The sequence below is a fragment of the Etheostoma cragini genome, chromosome 13 (genome assembly GCF_013103735.1).
Source record: "Etheostoma cragini isolate CJK2018 chromosome 13, CSU_Ecrag_1.0, whole genome shotgun sequence".
NCBI lineage: Eukaryota > Metazoa > Chordata > Actinopteri > Perciformes > Percidae > Etheostoma > Etheostoma cragini.
This window is the reverse complement of record NC_048419.1, coordinates 14658352-14677921: the sequence shown is the minus strand read 5'-3', so window position 1 is coordinate 14677921 and position 19570 is coordinate 14658352. Positions and strand designations below refer to the sequence as shown.

Below are 19570 nucleotides of genomic sequence, written 5' to 3'. Positions count from 1 at the left end.
ATAATACATAAAGTCAAACATTCGTCACATGGAAATACATTACATACAACTAATACCATTTACAACATGTAAAAGTCTTTGAGTACCTACAGATAAATCCCATTTTTCGTATTTTGGAGTGCAGTCAATGTCCCAGACAACAAAGAGACAGAGGATAAAGGCTGTATCACAGTCTTACTGAAATAAATGAACCCTACATGAGCAAAATTATTGTGTTTTCAGTTATGCGGCATGATGTGACAAAGCTGTGGGTAACATATTTTTGTATTTTTGCTTGAGATGGGACCATAGGACATACAACCGACATAGCAGAACATACAGAATCTACAACTACCTGTGTGAAGGACCAACAGTGCACACACACGTATGTTCATGTTATGACACTGAAGAAATTGGGTTGTGAGGGGAGCCCATCTGTGTGAGGACCTTGTCCAGCCACTGCAGGGGCCCGTGCAGATGTACTTCGATCCAGCAGGGGGTGCTGGTGACATCCTGACGGTGGTATTCAGCACCCCAGCCCTTAGGAGAGGAAACAACCATTAATCTTTGCTGCACATCTTGACAGTTTAATTAGCTATCAAAATGAATGGGTGCTAAGTGAACAAGTGTTATCCCACCTTGTGGGCAGTGGGGTTTTGCATGCTCAACAGCACATCAAATCCCAAATTATAGCATATGAAGTTACAGTGAGAGACTGAGTGGCTATCCAACCCTCTAAGCCTTTTAGGTATCAAGCAGAATTCTGGGCAACAGAATGAACACCATCTGCATGTCTGTACCTATTCCCAATTTCTTAATATTACAAGAAAGCTCAATACCTTAACAAAGCTCATGCGGATGGTGCACATCTTAGTGAGCTCATAGACAACCTCAAAGCCGTGGTTAACAGATTGGGCGAGGAGCTGGGCGAACAGCTGGTTGTTGAAGATCTTCAGGCTGCAGCCGCTGGGGATCTTACACACGGTAGTGGCGTGGAAGCCATGCTGGAAATTGCAGTTGCGGCTCTGGACGAAGATACTGCTGTCGCTCAGACACTCTGCGTACACCTCGCCGCCCACATAGTACAGGTGTAAACCTGAGAATAAGGGAGGAGGAAATCAAATAGTCTTAAAGTTATAGTCTGGATTTTTGAAGTGGGGTTGTATGAGGTACTTATCCATTGTCAGTGTATTACCTACTGTAGATGGAAGCTGTTGTGGACATGTATGCTCTCTTCAAAGTCTCTTGGACAAAAACAATGATTTTGATGACGGATCGAGGTCGGGGTGGACCTGCGACTCCTGGGTTCTGCAAGTTTTTGTCAAAGGAGTCTTTGAAGAGAGCATAGGTGGCTTTAGTTCCTGTTGTAAAGGGCTGTCTGACGACCAGGTAAAGCAGGGAAAATATTCTAAATATAGAGTTCACATAAACTGAAATAGAATTTTAGGTGGGCATGTTTTTTAGGTGGTTAAAATAGGTTTTGCTGTCTGGCCCTGTCCACATTGCATGGCTACCATATCGGTACTCCTGTCTGATTCTCTCTGGGGGTATCTGGACCCCCATATACTGTGGGTATTACTGACTATTGATAAGTACATCATAAAACCTCATTTCAAAAGACCTGAATTATCCATTTAAATTAAAAAGTGAGGAAAAACAGTCCTTTTACTGTGGTGCAAACACTTAAAATGTCACAGCATGTCAAAAGAGCAAAACACATGTATCCAAGAAAACATGTAATTAAAGATATACATATTCAATCACTTTATTGAATACAAACTGAAAATGTGGTGGTTTTCTCATATCCTGCCAGACGAAACCCACAAGGAAATCTTTGCTTTTAAATGAGGAATGTCTGACTAGTGTCAGTTGTGTCTGTGAGTTGGGGACCAAATTCCCTCAACCCTTTGACACACCCCTATCATTCAAAACCACAGAGTGCACAGTTTACTATAACCCAGAGAGGCTTGATGTCTGTCGAACAAAGGCCGGCTTTCTAAACTCTTTTATCACGAGAAAAACTATGTCTGGCATGAAGGATTCAGCACAAGAAGACAAGCTGAAGTGAAGAGATTGCTTACAAAGACACACCCACATGCACTCAATGGGCATCTATAAAAACATCAACATTGCATGTAGATACATTTTTGCAAACAACCTTCGGCTCAGTTCTTGCCATGTGAAGTCCATTGAGGAATTTTTTAAAAGGTTGAGCTCTGATCTGAATTTCCTGCATGAGTCATCAAGCCTACCTTTGCCTATGTGCCTGCGTGTGTGCTCGATGGTGGAGTTGCGGTTGACGTTGGATAGCAGGCCGAGGCAGAAGCGGTTCTTGTTGTTGGATGGGTCTGTAAAGCCGTCTACCAAGACGCTGCGGGACGATGCGTGGAATGTCTCCCCGACCCGGTTGTTAAGCTCATAATAGGCTACTGAACACCAGTACTCTGGTTCCTCGTAACATACGGGCCGTAAATCTAAACAGGAACACAAGGACGTTTTTACATTAAGATTAAGGATGAAGGTTTTGTAGAGGTGTGTAGGGTGAAATACAGTGTGGTATGTTTCATTTACATTATACATACATTGATACATGATACATTATCATAGGGACATAAAGATTGGCAACATTACTTGCAGTGGTAAAAATACTAAAGATGTTAGTGCCTCAGTATAAACAGTGTAACAATATCTTTGTCTATTAACCAATTCCATTATGTCATTGTACATATTGCTTGGTACTTAACATGCATCAATACTACTTATATTGTATGCATTTCTATTTTCTTTATGTCTCATCTTGTGTGAACTGAAGTTACCTCTGTGCGGAGCAGAAAATGTGAGTTTGAGGGTTTCAGTGGAGTTGTTGGGCTTTACATCATCTTGAGGGCTCGTCTCCATTATGCTATACGGAGGAGGGGGAGTCTCAGCTGGAAAAGCACGTCGTAAATCATAAGAAGAGGAAAAGTGGAAAAGCAAATTCTCAGAGAGGTCATGAATAAAGTCAGAAACCTGCTGGCGTGACCTGCAATTTCACACAGACAAAATACTTAAAGTATGGGCTTGCTTGTTTTGATTCCTACCTGTGATGTGATACGGACTGCCAGGCTCTGCAGAGCTGTTGGGGGAGTTGGGGAAACTCTGTGAGGTGGGAGACTGGACAAGGGAGGAAGAAGGGGAGGAAGAGAAGGAGGAGCAGGGCAGCGCAGGGAAGGAGTCTGGGTAGGTGGCGTTCTGGGGCATCAGAGGCTCGTTGTGCAGGGAGGCGTTCCTGAACTTCGCCAGTAAACTGTGTTGAGGGTTGAACTCGCTGTGGCGTGGAACCAAAACTGGTGGCAGCACTGAGACGAGACGAGGAAAAAGGAAGGAAAAAGGTAGACCAGTGGAGACAAAGAGAGACCCAGAGCAAGAGCCAGATGCTGTTCTAAAAGATCGTGTTACAGCAAATCCCTTTGGCTCGGGAACAATGGATTAGATCAAATGTCCTGTCTCTGTTTGAGAATTTAAAAAAAAAACTTTACTGTTCTGAGGTTATAATGAAATGATGACCTCATTTTATTTTTTAATTTTTTTACAGTAAAATTAGAGGATTCTCTCTGACAATGTGTGTACCTGGAGTCTCCACACGCCTGTAGTGGTAAGGGTTAACACAGATGTCTTTCTGCTTGGAGCCAAAAGCGAACTCGCAGCACTCCAGGGCTTTGAGCTCGTGGTGGGACTGCAGGTCAGGCCAGCGCCACACCCTGCAGTAGATAACGTGTGGCAGTCCCTTTCTGTGGGACACCTGCAGCCTGCCGTCCAGCGACCGAGGAATCGTCACACACTTGCCTGAAGGATTCAAATTAAACAGCACAGACTTTAATATTGCTTGAAAGAAAAAGAAATAAGCAGGTTGTGCTGTGCATTTACATTTCTATTGTTTGAAGCCTTAATCGTGATAAAACACATGTATTACCATTGTTATCAGACTAAAATTACTTAGTTTTTTATTCTAGACTGTAAAACATGTTTCTTGTGCAGTTACTACCTCGTATGCATTTTAACATGAGGAACAAGAAGATGTTGAAGAGTTTATTTTGGAAGCCCAACAGAAACAAAGAACCCAATTGGTTTTATTTACATTTAGCATACATTTTAGCATATTATTTCAGCAGATGCACATTTCCGTTTTCCCATCCTGTACATATTCAAATATTTGTTCTTTTATTTTATTCATATTATTATTTCATTTATATTGTATGTATGTATATTTTTCCTAGTATTTCATTTATATTTATATTCTGTGCTTTGTGACTAATTTTCCTGCTGTAACACCGTAATTTCCAATTTTTTTTGGGATTAATTAACATCTATCCATCTTTCTATCTATGAAACTCTGCTGTACCTTTGTAGTCACTACAGTATACATTTCAGTTCAGCTAGTTATGATCTAATAGAACCAAATGCCTTTCTTTAGTTAACCTGATGCTATTGCATTTCAACTCACATTAATGATAATCAGACTAGTATAATTAAATGTTTCAAGCTTTTAGTACTAATACTGTTTTCCAGAGCAGCTGAAAATAGTGGTCTTGTTGTACAAGACATTGACAAATGGCATCCGTTTGAGGTCAAGTTTCCCCACATTGGAATTAGGGTGAATGTGTTGCAATCCAACCTGTGACTCCACAGGTGTGAAACATCCTCTTTACAGACTAGACCAGTGGTTCCTAACCTTTTTACCTTATGACTCCTAAAATAAAGCATTACACGTGCCCTCTCATCACATGTTGCACAATTATTAATGAGTTCTGAGTCCAAAGAGGTTTTTTTCCGTCTTAAACTGTTTCATTTGAATATTGTTCACAGGCCCAGCGAGGTATAAGTAAAAATCATGAAAAAGCAAAGCCTTTAGGCATTGAAGACATACGTCAGAAACATTACACCACGGCAGAAGTACATTTTGTCCTCCTTCCTATCCCGTAAATCCTCTTAAGGCCCCGCATGTTTATCTTGTGACCCTCTTGATGGGGGACTTCCAGATTGGGAACCACTAGACTAGACTTCTGCTGTTTAAAATTGTTATACTCACTGGGCTGCCCAGGGCAGCTGAGGGCTCTCTCCAGCTCCTCCATTGCCCCTTTCTTCTTCTTTAGTTTCTTCACTAGAGAATCCACAGCCTTCTCTGCCCACTTCTCCTCCTCATCCCCTTGTTTCCAGCCGAGCAGGCGCTTCACCGCTGGGCTGGTGAAGGAGAATAGGGATGTAATGGAGGCAGAGGAGTTCATTATGAGATGGATAAATGATTGGTGAGGGGAGGTGATAGATGCCGTTAAAAGGGATAAAGTTCCCCAGAGGGCAGGAGTAAGGAGGCTAATAATGAGAAGCCGGGACAGAAGTAAGGATAAAAGACGTAGCGGGTTGAGTCTGTGTAAACAGAGGCTGCTGTTTGTATTCCGCTGTTACTTCCGAGCAACGCTGGTGGAGTTGAACTCCACCCAGTGCAGCGCAAACTCTAAATCCTTTCCTTGGTTGAGAGACACAGAAGGGATCCTGAAGCTATGGATTTGAAGCCTCCTGCAGGGACGGTTATTCCTCACACAGCCAGGAATTCAGGTCAAGTTTTAATCATCTGGCAAGAGAAGAAAGAGATAGTATTAATTTCTAATTTAGCTGAAACAGATGCATGGCTGGACAAAGTCTTCAGTGGTTAGGTAAAAAAAGAGAACTTGGAATTTAATTGTAAAGGGAATTTAGCCAAAGTCACTAAAGTGATAAGCTGGTCTGGAGTGATGACAACAGCTAGAATGAAACCAAAGACTGAGCAGAACACAACATGGGCAAAATCTACTCCTATTTAGCAAACTGGGCTTCAGCATTAGATTTCCATGATAAGGAGGCTGTATCAGCTGGATAATTACACAGAGACTATGCCTGCATCAGCAACAAGGTTATTATTCTCGGAGGAGAAAATGGAACACAAATCAAAAGTGTTTCAGAAAGAACAGGACAAGATGGCCAAGCTCATTTCTAGAATCACCAACAATGAGGAATGTCCTTTCTGGCCTCTGTTTCTATGATCATGCCACTGACGCCCAGGAGCCATACTGTCTGGCCAAAACACATCACAGGACAGGAGGGGGAGAGAGAGAAAGAGAGAGAGACAGAGAGAGAGAGAGAGAGAGAGAGAGAGAGAGAGAGAGAGAGGGGGGGAGGCAGACAGACAGACAGACAGATAGAGCTCTCGGTGTTTGGTGTTTATTTCATCTATATGCGACCACCTAGCTTTTAGATTAACAAAAAGAGACAACATATTAAGTATTTAGTCTATTCCAGTATATTTAGGTAACCTACTTAAATGTAGTCCCAATCAAAATCATGGAACCCTTTGATGCGCATCACTACAGCAGCTACCCAACGTTTCCCAAATATGTATGTATGTATGTATGTATGAGCATCAATATAGTTTATAAAGTTTATTATGGTGATCTACTTGTTGTATCTGCTGTGGCACCTATCATGTTTGATCCAAGGTTTTAGCAAAAGTATTGTAGACTAAATCATTTTGCATGTCAGATTATAACCCCCCAGGCAAATACTATATAAAAGGTGAAGCCCTTTAAACTAACTACATGGCTTGGACACCCCATTATTCCAAAATACACAACATAACCACAATAGAATTTTCTACTTAAATCCAAGTGTGGCTGTTCAATAAGATGGATCTCAAAATACACACAGTTAATAAGTAGTATAAATCAACATACTTATATTATGTTCAATGTTTAAGTGACCAACGCCGGTTACCCGCAGACAAGCAAGACAGCTGGGGATACCAGCAAAAGCGCACGAGCTCAATGCGGCATCAGTCTGCCGCTGATGCTTTATGGAGTTTGGCGTCACTCAGTCTGCAGGCTCAGATAGGCTAATTACCTACGGCTTTATCACCAGGACACTCCTTCCCAAAAGAGTACACAAACCAGTTAACTTTTACTACACTACAACGAGTCATTTTACCGCTGCAGAATGCCCCTCTAAAAGCACACCTTTCCGGTTGAAAGTGATCAGAAGCTTGGCACCCAAAAGCATCCTAGTTTGACAACATGTCAACATATGCTGTAAACTTAAGGTCAGTCATCCAGTCAGGTACATGTTTAAAAAAAAAAAAAAAGTTGAACACTTGCTTGAATATTTTACAATTTGTGCTCAAAACAGTGCTTCACTAAAGGTATTAGCCTATATATTGATTATGTATTCTCAGCTAACATTATATTTATTTAAACTCAGTCATGTCAATATATGAAAATAATATGAACATTTTTAATCCACAAAAGGTTGCCAGGCAGTAGGAGTGAGCACATTATTTTATAATATTTAACAAGAACCAGCTTAAATATTCAACTTGGCAACACATCTACAACAACATAGGACACAAAAAATGGATATTGTAAATTTCTGGAAATATACAATTATTTGTTTATTCACTCACCTCTGTTGTGATAACAAGTGCACCGCAGACAGCCTTGTACATGTGGAGGCTTCCCTGTCTGTAGTAGGACGAGCCAGCACAGTAGAGCAGCGAAGGTGTGTGTCTCTTTTTGTGTGAGTGTGTGTGTGTGCGCGCGTGTGTGTGTGTGTGTGTGTGTGTGTGTGTGTGTGTGTGTGTGTGTGTGTGTGTGTGTGTGTGTGTGTGTGTGGATGTCAAGTCAGTCTCAATTAAGATAGCATCCAGATGCACGTTTCAAAATAAAAGCGTCGTTAGAATTTTGATTTTTACAGTAGTTATGTTGTTGCTATAGTTTTGCATATTCAGTTTAGTATTTTTGTAATAAGCTAAATAACCTAACAGTGTCAATGATAATTCTAATTCAGTATGTTTTACATAAATAACTTAAAATGGAATCATAGGCCTACTTTAAATAACGCTTTTGCATCTCACTTTCTTCTGTGTTAAAACAACAAAAACACACCAACACACATTGGGGAATTAACACCATTAATTACCAAAAACTAACACTAAACACAAAACTTAATATTGGAATTGGACATTATGCTATTTAGACTATTTACAATAAATGAATATCATCAATAAAATGGACACTTGATAATCATGTTTTTGTTTTAAATTTGTTTTACAGAGCCGATTAGATCTACATGGGCATATAATCAATACTTTATCAATACATTTTTATTTTGAGCAATTAATTAAAATATAACTCACCATTCCCAACAGAGGTCGTGTGGGTCAGCTCTCATTGTTCAGCTAAAAACATTTATTGTGAAGGAACCGTCACACTATCTTCCGGTATTGCCCTGGCAGTTTGCGGCGTCATTGACGTAGGTTTGAAGAGCCCAAAGCCTCCGCTCCTCCAGCAGCCCCAGCCGAGCGCCACACAGCCTCGGCGGCGTCAGCCTGGCTGGAACCGCAGCGCCTGCATGTAAGATCCCTCCGCCTTCCCCTCCTGGAACTTTCCCAGGATTTTAGCTTTAGGACCGGCAGCTGGATGCATGTGCGCGCATGCATGTTTGAATTGTTGGGTCCCACCTGAGCCACATGCCTCCCAGTCATCGGCGCAGTTGGTTCTAACTGACGGAGGCCAGGATCTAAAACAATCACACCTGTTTCCCCTTCCTAGACAAACTGCAGTAGTGTACTGTTCTTACAGTGTGTTTGTGTTATACCTATATTATACTTAAGTTAAATATTTGTGGTAGACTACTTTCGGTAAATTATTTTTGTGTAATAGGACTATTTTAAAAGGGATTAAGGAGTGCTAGGAGCACCTAGGATTTATGTCAAAATTGGTATGAAGTCAATAATTATTTAACTTTTATATTAGTGTAAGTAAGTTATGGCTTTTAGGCTATATTATATTATGTTATAGGCCTAGCAATTTCAAATCGGACTTAGTAACTTAAAATGTATAATAAATAACAATGTCTGCTATAATGCGTCCACACACACACACGTAGAAAGAAGCGTCAATCTGCCGTCCACCGCGAATTCATACGTGTTGTGAAATCAAGCTCAGAGTCTGTCTCATAGCGGATGGATACTATCCTTTATTGGGAGTGCCATGACTAGTCCAGTTAATGACGCAAGCCCGGCTGGCGACAGTGAGTCTACAAGTTTGACATTTTCAGTTTACAGCAACTGCTGTGGAACGTAACAATACTCCCAACATGAAGTGAAAGCACTCTGGAGATCCTGTCAGAAACCTTCGGATTTTTTCCACCCCGACCTCCACCAGGTGGATCATCAAAATGCACCACCAGGATAAACTGCCGCGTGCCACAAATAGGTGGTGGTCTATCTATTTGTGTAAGGTTTAGAAATGAGCACAACAAGAAAAAAGCCAAACAATTTTAAAGCAATTTTATTCACGTGGCTTTATATGTTGTCGCCCACCCTACCTGTGTCGAGAGTCATATGTAGCAACATGTGCTCTCAGAGTGTTTCTTTTGGTTTCAATTCTTACAAGTACAGTTCAGTTTGGACATAAGTGAGTCGGTAGGACTCAAGAGGTCAAGGAAATTAATAATCAATACCCTCCTCATGTAAATATAGTCACCTTTTCACTGTAAAGCTCCTTCCTGAGGCAGGAAACTAGAAAAGAGCAGTCAGATTATGATTAATTGGCTGTGCGCATCTTGTCTGGTCGCAGAAGACAGACAGAGACAGACAGAGACAGACAGGCAGACAGACAGACAGACAGACAGACAGACAGACAGACAGACAGACAGACAGACAGACAGGCAGACTGCGCACAAACAGGATGCGCTCCCCGGGGCTCCGAGAGGCCCCAGAGACATCCGCACCAGCGCGACGTGAGGCTCGCTTAAGAAATCAGCACTATGAACAACTTCATTTACTCAGACCGCAAAAAACGCTTGCTGAACGCTGTCCAAGAACATGTCCACATGAGGTTTAAGAGACAAAAGGGACTTCAGTGAGATTATATAATCCAGGGGTTCACACCCTGTTTCATGTCAAGAAAATGCCAAACTCATGACTCCCTCCCCCCCCTTCTATAACATTCAATATTCTAACTTCATCTGGAGGATTTTAGCTGTCAAATCTAGTTGTACACCAAATCAAATAAACTGAGTGGAGTCAGATGCTGTAGAGTTCTAATTCTTTTAAACAGATAAACTCCTGAGCCCAGTTCCCACTGAAGGATGACTGACTGAGACCCAGTGACCCAAGATGAAAGCACAGTCACACTGTGCACCCCGTGTGTTACGATTTGTTAATAAATTCCGCAGTAAGATATCAAGCACTTCAATAAAGAAACATGAGCAGGGTTCAGGATGAAAGCTGGATAGAACTGGAATAGCTGGAATAGAACCAAGGTAAGTTTCAAATGCTGAACACAATGTATAAACTTTTGGGGTTAAACTTGATCCTGATGCTAATTTTGAGCCCCATGACAAATCACTGGGCCAGTCGTGCTTTTTATTTTAACACTACAAAACTGCAAGTCACTCCTTTAGCTTTAATAGTTGGAAAAAATTAACAAATACAAAATGTACATCCCATAGTCCACCAGATTAAGCTGGTCTCTACTGGCGTCCTGTCCCATTATGAATGGTTCTCAGTTCTATAGTGCGGGGCTTTGTCGCTGCTCTCAGATGAAAGGTGGAACACTAGGTAATTGTGCTTTTGCTGTTACAGCTCCTTCACTCTCAAAGCGCCTTACACAAAGAGTCAGGAAGTCAAATTAGTATACATAAATTAAAAAAAGGCTTCTTCTTGATTATATTAGTTTATATTGTCTGGTTCTACCACATTGTTTTTATGTAAACTTTTCTCTATATTATTATTTTTCCCCCTCCTGTTAAGCACTTTGTTACTGTTGTTTGTAACCTGTAATTAACCAATGTTAGCCATTTTTGTAAAAAAAGAAAAGAGATCATTTTAAAAAATAGTTTCAGATTAAATTTCTGTTGACCAACTAATTGATTCATTATTCACGTGTTGTAGTTAATAGGTTAATAATGATTATCATATCATAAATCATTGACATTTTTTATTTTGGTTCAAGTCATCAAGCCCATTAACCCACAGCCATGTTTCCTTAAAAATACAATCCCTCCCTTTTGAAAATCTCATATTCTACCCGTCAGAATCATGACTCACAGAACATCAGATCCTTCACATTTCACCACATGTCTCTCACTTACAGCTGATTGGCCACAAAATAAACATTAGGTAACTCAGTACACGGATCAGTCATACAGACATTCTGTAAGCCGTGGAAAAAGAAATGTGCATGTAACGGCGGCCATCACAAGCCAAAATCCAAATAATAAAAAAAAATAAAAAAGGCAGGACCATGAAGAACTCACAACTGTGTCATTACTTCACATCCAATGACATCATGAGAGGAAAAGGTTGTGATATACTGTACTTTGTTCATTGTTGTTGTTTACAGTGAATGATGGACACTGTTGTGAATTTGTCCTCTCCCAAAGGTGTGATGGCCCTATCTTTGGCTGTCTCTGAGACTCCAGGGCTTGACTGATTGGCTAGTCAGTCTTATGTGGTGACTGTAGCTTCCAGGCTCTGGTGAAGTAGCGCAGGCGAATGAAAATCAGGTCTCGTCCCATCTGCAGCCAGCTCCAAAAGGGGACCAGCTTGGACCCTGGCAGAGCGAACACACAGGTACTTCATTCTCAAGTGGTACTTTGGTAGAAACAATGCCAGTTTGCTGATTTTACTGCCGGTAGGCCAATTAATAACTCCATCACAAAATACTTTATTACAGCAGAACTAAGCAGACTTTGGTAAGTAGTTAAAAATAAGGAATAACTGGACGATATATAAAATCAGCCAATCAGAGACTTACAAAAGCATCAAACAGATATATATATATATAACAAAAAATACTAGATAGCACAGTGGGAGGACACATGTCCACATATTCCATGAAAATCGTACCTTCTATTTCAGTCCAGTTGACCGCCACCTCTGCTATGGGGATTTTAAAACACTGGGCAATATACAGGAGCTCCACATCAAAAGCCCTGTGAGAAGAAAGATGAAAGTGTTCAACAGATGTTCAAAAGTTACATTGATATTCATGTTCAACCTTAAAGTGCTCATATTGTGCTTTTTTCTTTCCTTCATTGTGTTATAGTATATTTTCATGAGCACGTTATAGGTTTACAAAGTGCAAAAGCCCAAAGTCCACCCCAGAGGGACTTACCATCTCCAACAGAAAACACTGTTCACAAACTGTTCCGAACAGCTCTGTTGTAGTCCAGCCTTTACGTCTTTGACGAACATGCATCACTTTGTAACACACGTTATAATGCTCACCTAGCTGCTAGCATGTCACGCCCTCATACTACAAGCTAGCAGTACTTACCGCGCATGTGCGACTACCAACCAAAACAGTACAGAAGTAAGATGTCTCACTCTGTGGCTAAAACACTGCTCAACACAGGGTGAAAAAGTAGAGCTGCAGCAATGAGCAGTACAACAAAAATATGGTGTTTTCTGAAAATTAAACCACATAAACCTATACAATACAATTTTGAACCTGAAAATGAGCATAATATGAGCACTTTAACCAGACAATATTATAAACACTACAGTCATGTTATTTCTTTTAACATAATACTTGCTTGAGGTATTGCAAAGATAAGTGGCAGTAATTGGTAGTAAACCCCATTGTTTCCAAAGATCCAGCACAAACAGCTCAACAGGTTTACTCTTTTAACATAAAGGCAGATGACAGCTGTTGTTGCATTACTACACTAATAAGTCATTATTAATAAAAGTGTGCATGGTGCAGTGCGAGTCCTTACCATCGCTCTACGTGGAGAGAAGAGAAGGTCTTGAGCGCAGCCTCACGCGTGAAAAGCTTGAAGCCGCACTGTGTGTCCTTGATCCCTCTCACGCACAAGAACCACACCAGGAAGTGAAAGCCATACATGAGGAATGTACGAAACACAGATCGCTGTGGCAGACACACAACAGTGGTTATTTATTGGACGGACACAAACTACAGTACTACAAGAAAAGGAAAACGGACAATTACCTGAGCTACTGAGTCTTGCTCTAGGTGAGCCCTGGAACCACAGGAAATGGCCATGTTCTCCTAAACGTACAGGTAGGCATTTTAGGATCCCACCTTCTCTTTATACATGTATGTGAGACAGAACAACAAATATGAACCCAACACACCGGTTTAGGGTTGAGGTTGTTAAGCCCTGCTTCCACTTTCTCAATGTCAGAAAACTTTGTGGCTCCGTCAGCATCCGCCATCAGAATGACTTTCCCTCTGGAGCTCAGAGTACCCTTTAAGATAAACAACATTACACAGTAAAAAATCATCAAAAAGTCAAATCCATCCTGTTGCTTTTGTGCTGCAGATGTACTGTAGTTTAATATCTATAGTCTCACCATCCGCACAGCTCCTCCTTTCCCCCTGTTCTTCACCAGCGTCAGGACCCGCACTTTATCAGCACCATACTTCCTACTGTACCGCAACGCAACCTAGCAGGACATCACAACAGATTTAACAAATCTCTACCGGTATCACTTTGAAATGTTTGGCTAAACAAATATGAGCTGAGTAAAAACAGAACTCTTGGTACATATTATCACCTCTGTGGTTTTGTCTTTGCTGCCATCGTCAACCACAATGATCTCATAGGTAAAAGAAGGATGCTGTTTCTGCAGTGAGGAAATAACATGAGGGACTTATTTCACAAAAGGCACTTTTTAAGTTGAATGATGCCACCTACTGGCCACTTCTAGAATAACATACTCAGCCATCAGAGCTTTCTTTCAGGAGGATAAAACTGATTCTCATTCTATCATTGATGAAATAATCTTCTGACTCTTTTAATCGTGTCCCTTTTTATCAAACTACAATGAGGTTATGATAAAGATTTAGTTTAACACTGCCCACATGAGGCTGAGCACTTACCTGTCTGCTTTCCAAGTACTCTGTAGCTTCCTCCAACATCACAGGCACTGTAATGACAAACATGTACACACATATTTGAAACTATAATCTACTGCGGGTAAGCCAGAGAAAACAGGATCATAAGATTTAAACAGGACCTACCTAACTAATTGTTGGTGCAAATATCATCATTCAACACAGAGTCAACTTTGCATTTATTGGCTTTTAGCAAGCAGAATTTTGAAACGACAAATACATATAAGAACCTTAAAACACAGACTTGTAACATGCCCTATCCTATTTGTATTTTGTCAATGTGCAGTAATATTGCATAGCTATTTCCCAGCTGGCTTAACGTTACTTTTTACAGTCTGCTGTGTCTGCATTGAAGCAAAGCTGAACAGGGAAGGGACCTCAACAGGTAAAGTGTCCCTCACTGCACAAGTTACAGTGCAAAGGTTCCTGACAAAAACCTGGGTGTTACCACTATCACTCACTTCGGAGTTCCTCGTTGTAGGCCGGGATCACCACAGAGAGCTCCTTGGAATGAGGATCATGCAGGCTGGGGAAAAGCTCCTTCTCTCCTGCCGCAGTGAGGAAGTACTTCTCCTTGTCGTGGCGTGTGAGGTCCACCATCCCGGCAGTGATGTGTGCTGTTATGAGCACCTGAAAAGGGAGAAATATGAGATTGGCACTCGTTACTCTTCTTGTCAGGTAGTTATTTTTCAGACATTAGTTTAACAAAATGAATGGATGAGAGCTGTGTGAATGTATTTGATATTTTAGAACATGTACTATTTGTATTATGTGTATAACCTTCGATAACTAAATCTGCACATCACAATTTCCACTGAAGTCTGTAATGAAGCAGAGGCACAGCGTTTTTGTTGTTGTTGGGTGTTCCAGGTTTTATTCTGTGCCATGCTTATGGCACAGAATAAAGCATACATGCATATGCATCACCTTCTTTTTGTTACAGGCTATTTACAGTTAGTTTTTTGTAATTTAATTTTTAATTGTTGTCTTAGCATGTCATGTTGGATTGAAATGTGAGATTTTATTTTTTTATGTGTTATAGGCTACATGTAGTTGTAGTAGCGAAAATATAGTATCATAAAATAATGGTAAGGTCCAGGAAATATACTGCTCAAGGACTTCTTACATGGAAAAAGCACAGAGATCCACACTATTACTGATACTATCTTTCAGTGCTACAGCTTTTGCTTCACATAAAACAAGGTACATCAGATCCAAGCCAACACAATATTAACTCAATAATATAAATACTTACCACAATAAAACCTAGAGCTGCCAATGCGACCAAGGCTTGAACGATTTCACAGAGGAAATCCATTTTCCATAAGTTAGCCTGCAGCCACTTCCAGACCACAAGTCAAAGTGGATAGCTAGCTAAAAAGCTAGCTTGCTTTGCTTCGTGTCTTGTAGCCGGTGACGTTACTCTGACTTTCCCCAGGATACAGAAGCACATATAAGCGTACGAGGTTGTTTTACAGGTGGAACCACTAAATAAGAGCCATTATATTTCCATTACTCTGTGGGCAGTTCAGTGAACTCCACTTCCAATCACAATTTAACACAGCGGCGACGCGGAAGTGACAGCGTTTGGTTTAGGTTTTCTCATTCTCGACACATCATCAATTCGAAAGTTAGCGCTGTGACACACACACTGACACATAGTGGACAGGAGTGGGAACGACTGCAAGAAAGTAATGAAAACTAATAGTTTTGAGTCAACTTTAGTCTATGCCGGTGTAAGTATACACATGTGTATTTAATCAAATGAATTCAACCGTTACAGATGTTTCTCTTATGTTCATGAATCAGATCCACAACATCACATCACTGTCATACGTGCGCTGCTTTATCCAAATTATTTTGGAATACCTGAGATGATATGCAGTTTTACTAATGATAGAAATAGATTATACAAGCATATATATTGACATTGTTGTGCTTGTAGAAAATCCATCATTCAGTGAGTTATGAAGACACAAAAAACACAACATTTTTGACTGATATGAAAAACAATTAATTAACCTGATAAGGCTTGTAAACATCTTTGAAAATAATACAAAAAACATGTGCTGGTAAATAAATAAGAAAATAACATAAAAGAGACAACCTGTCTGTTGAAATTGGAAAATTAAGTTGCATTAGATTGCAACGTCCATCCATGACGTCATCGCATTTGATCGCCTGTGTTCTCCTTCCTCCCGGCTACCGTAGTACGTACACCGAACCCACGTGGGTAATCAAAACATCATGGCGGCTGGTTTCAAGTAAGATTAATTAGACTCTAACTGTTACACCGAAAATAACACGTTTTATGTATTTTAATCTCAAGTATGATTAAATTATCAGTAGTGCCAGATCAGATCTGATCATTAATGTCTCTTTGGCAAATTAGGTGCATTTCATTCGGACCAGCGTTGTGTCGATTGTTCTGCAAATTAGTGAGGCAGTTAATACATAAAGTGTAATTATAAATCTGACTGCTAAATAGTTAGCTAATACAAGACAGAAGCAGTAACTAACCAATTTAATGAGCCATTTCTCACTGTCCTGTCATTGATCTGATCACACGAGTGTATCCGTCATAACCGGATTCTGATTAACAGGCACCAAAGGGTATTTGTCACTATGGATACATGTAGGGTTTGTCTCTGTAAGCTAATATCGTCTTACTTTTTCTTCCCTTAATTGTACATTTCCAGGGTTGCTGAGCCTCTGGAGTATCACAGGAGCTTTCTGGTCAGTGATGAAAACACAAAACAATCCAGCTCATTATAGTACATAGACCCAAATAAAACTGCTGAGTGATAGTTATGATTTGGTATTTAATATTAATATCACTGTCAGCAGTCATAAAACATTCAAATGTTTTCTTTTCAGAAAGAAAACTGTCGACCGGATGGACGGGAGCTGTCAGAATTCCGAACCACAACACTAAACATAGGTAAGACACATCGTTAACTCTTCTACAGTATACATTTTGTATTTGTGTTTTTTTTAGTCTACATTGATGCGTTTCCTCTGTCTGACTGCTCCGTTCAGGGTCCATAACCACAGCCGATGGCTCAGCCCTGGTGAAGGTTGGAAACACAACAGTCATCTGTGGGATCAAAGCGGTAGATGATTATGAAATGTAAAACTTTTATTTCAATTCATGTGGACCTGATGACTCAAATGCTCACGGATTTCCTGTGCTACTTCATCTGCAGGAGCTGACAAACCCTACAGTGGAGGCACCTGGTAAAGGTTACATCGGTAAGTACAGTATAAAGGTGTCCAGTCTTGATTTAAGGCGAAGTACGGTTAAGGTGATCCAAATACAAAGACAAACACATACTGACTGCAGTGCTCTTTTTATCCTTCTTAGTGCCCAACGTGGACCTGCCGCCGTTGTGTTCCTCTCGGTTTCGGCCGGGTCCACCGGCAGAGCAGGCACAGACTGCCAGCCAGTTCATCGCTGATGTAATCGAAAGGTGTGACAGACTTTAGCACTTCAGCTTTCATTTCACAGGACCATTAGGTGTCTACTAACTACTTTATCAATGCCTGCTTCTGCTTTTACTAACCTAAGTTTGTTTTTTACGTGGGTGTTGCAGCTCTGAGGTGATACAAACGGAGGACTTGTGCATTGAAAGAGGAAAGGTAAATTCATGCACAGACACCGATGCAGTTAGACTGTTTGGTCATTGGTCCTGATTCTGCTGATTCTGGTTGTAGCTCTGCTGGGTGCTCTACTGTGACATGATGTGTTTGGACTACGATGGGAACGTGTTGGATGCTTGTATCATTGCCCTGCTGGCTGCCCTGAAGAACAGTATGTGCTGTAAACAAAATTGGCTGGTTTTGTAAGATGCTTTTTATTAGTGTAGTAACAGTTTCCCTGCTCCCCACAGCGCAGCTCCCAGAGGTCACTATCAGCACAGAGACTAGTAAACCAGAAGTGAATTTACAAAAGAGACGTGGGCTGCATATTCGCAAACATCCAGTCGGAGCCTCTTTTTGTGTCTTCGATGAGTAAGTGAATGACTTTAAGTTTGTTTAGCTCGGATAAAAACTGTATTATGCATTCACGGGTGTAATGTACATCTTTTGTAATCCTGGCCTGCTCTCTGTGCAGCTCCATACTGATTGTAGACCCGACAGCTGAGGAGGAGAGTCTGTCAACCGCTCAGCTCACTGTAGTGAAAGATGATGAAGATCGACTCTGTGTTGTACACAAACCAGGTCAGAAACAGTAAATGATTCCCCTCTCCCTGTGCAAATTATACGCCGTGTGAATTCAATTTCTTATTGACTACACAAAGGGGAAAAACTCAGCAGGAACTCCCCATTGTTTACAAAAACATGCAGGGTTTAAGAATATGAATGTAAGAATTCAGTTTCTATGAGTCCAGATCATCTTGGGATTTATTATGCACTTGAGTATTTAGTTTTAGACTTAGAACATGTGGAATGAAAAAGGCTAAATAGCGGACACTACTGGTGAAGATGGTTAGGTAAAGCTGCTATTTTTTTAGTCATCACTTAAAATAATCAGAACAAATTTAAAAGTACTAAATGTATTAAACTTTTAAAGACTAGATCATAACCCCCGCCTCTCTCTTGCTGGCGGCCTTTTCTGTCGATTCATTTGAAGCAAATGTTACATAAATATCACACGCCAAAGATTCAGTGTCGAGCATCTTTTTTCACTTGCAGGTTTTTAGTTGTTAAGCCATTTTATCGTTTCAGTGGAATAGAACTGACATTTGACCTCAACTGCAAGTTTAAAATCAGTGTTGGCATGGTAAATTTATCTCGTTTGATCGTTAGTTGATGGAGAGCGAGACCAAATCTGCCTGTGCTGCTCCAATGTTATGTTATCTCACAAGAAAGAGGACTGCATTCCATTGCTTCTAATAATCTTTCCCTCTGGTTCAGGTGGGACGTCACTGTCGGGAGAAAAGCTGCAGGAGTGTATCAGCAGAGCAACAGCACGACAGAGAGAAATCCGGAAACTAATTGACAAAGTCATACACAGTGTAAAGACCGCACAATAAAGAGCCTCAGACAACGCTTTTTATCTAAAAGCTGTATTTTCCACTGTCAATATATATTCTTTTTTTTATAACAATAAAACTGCTGACCAAGACTGTTAAAAAAATTATTTCTCAGTGTCCAGAAATGTCACTCTTACACACACACACACACACACTCTCTCATACACATTCACACACACACACACACAGAGTTGATGTCTCATAAGAATACGCTCATGGCTCCTTAACTAATTAAAAGGAAATGCCTTTTCAAAATGTGCTGTACAAAAGCAGGTAAACCGTCTTGCATGTTCATCTTGAGTCCTCGGTTGAGCCCTGTGCCTGGATGGCTAACAGAAGAAAGATTTCCAACAGACAGAGGTAGAGAGCTGCCCCCAGGCAATACTCCAAGATCAGATTTGCATTTTCACATGTAATGGTTATATGGAGGATTTGGTGTCAATAAGCTCACTGGGATCCGTGCTTAAAGGGCAGTTTCTACCGGGGTCCACCAAGCAGAGGCAGGAGGATCAGGCAGGCTCATGAGGGATCCTCTGAGAATGTGCATTCATAATCCTTTCAGTCCCAGGGCCCCCATAGAGGGAAGTCTTCCTGAAGAGACAATGTGTTATTTTGAAAGCTTGC

The 19570-nt window shown here is 40.8% G+C and overlaps 3 protein-coding genes across 3 annotated transcripts; 1 reads left to right on the top strand and 2 right to left on the bottom strand.

Annotated features, from left to right (window-relative positions):
* Positions 1-109: 109 nt before the first annotated feature.
* On the bottom strand, positions 110-7568 carry smad9 (SMAD family member 9). Its single transcript, XM_034889951.1, has 8 exons — positions 7445-7568; positions 5048-5587; positions 3589-3804; positions 3060-3317; positions 2796-2906; positions 2232-2453; positions 819-1075; positions 110-519 (listed from the first exon to the last, which is right to left on the bottom strand). The coding sequence occupies exons 2-8, from the start codon at positions 5241-5243 to the stop codon at positions 376-378; spliced, it is 1404 nt and encodes a 467-aa protein (XP_034745842.1). The 5' UTR covers positions 5244-5587; positions 7445-7568; the 3' UTR covers positions 110-375.
* Positions 7569-10970: 3402 nt separating this feature from the next.
* Positions 10971-15513, bottom strand: alg5 (ALG5 dolichyl-phosphate beta-glucosyltransferase). Its single transcript, XM_034889952.1, has 10 exons — positions 15166-15513; positions 14372-14540; positions 13896-13942; positions 13571-13639; positions 13367-13459; positions 13148-13261; positions 13002-13061; positions 12769-12920; positions 11897-11982; positions 10971-11600 (listed from the first exon to the last, which is right to left on the bottom strand). The coding sequence occupies exons 1-10, from the start codon at positions 15226-15228 to the stop codon at positions 11485-11487; spliced, it is 969 nt and encodes a 322-aa protein (XP_034745843.1). The 5' UTR covers positions 15229-15513; the 3' UTR covers positions 10971-11484.
* A 563-nt stretch (positions 15514-16076) lies between these two features.
* On the top strand, positions 16077-19038 carry exosc8 (exosome component 8). Its single transcript, XM_034890126.1, has 11 exons — positions 16077-16174; positions 16610-16646; positions 16788-16851; positions 16950-17023; positions 17117-17162; positions 17275-17380; positions 17504-17549; positions 17625-17721; positions 17801-17921; positions 18025-18131; positions 18828-19038. The coding sequence occupies exons 1-11, from the start codon at positions 16158-16160 to the stop codon at positions 18944-18946; spliced, it is 834 nt and encodes a 277-aa protein (XP_034746017.1). The 5' UTR covers positions 16077-16157; the 3' UTR covers positions 18947-19038.
* Positions 19039-19570: the final 532 nt, after the last annotated feature.

Coding starts and splice junctions, on each gene's coding strand:
- smad9 (XM_034889951.1), bottom strand. CDS start 5,243: ATGAACTCCTCTGCCTCCATTACATCCCTATTCTCCTTCACCAGCCCA. Junction 3,318..3,588: donor CAGGCGTGTGGAGACTCCAG/GTACACACATTG, acceptor GTCTCGTCTCAG/TGCTGCCACCAGTTTTGGTT. Junction 2,907..3,059: donor CAGTCCGTATCACATCACAG/GTAGGAATCAAA, acceptor GTGCTTTTCCAG/CTGAGACTCCCCCTCCTCCG.
- alg5 (XM_034889952.1), bottom strand. CDS start 15,228: ATGGATTTCCTCTGTGAAATCGTTCAAGCCTTGGTCGCATTGGCAGCT. Junction 13,062..13,147: donor ACAACCTCAACCCTAAACCG/GTGTGTTGGGTT, acceptor CTGTACGTTTAG/GAGAACATGGCCATTTCCTG. Junction 12,921..13,001: donor AGCAAGACTCAGTAGCTCAG/GTAATTGTCCGT, acceptor TGTCTGCCACAG/CGATCTGTGTTTCGTACATT.
- exosc8 (XM_034890126.1), top strand. Junction 17,024..17,116: donor TCATCTGTGGGATCAAAGCG/GTAGATGATTAT, acceptor CTTCATCTGCAG/GAGCTGACAAACCCTACAGT. Junction 17,922..18,024: donor TCTTTTTGTGTCTTCGATGA/GTAAGTGAATGA, acceptor CTCTCTGTGCAG/CTCCATACTGATTGTAGACC.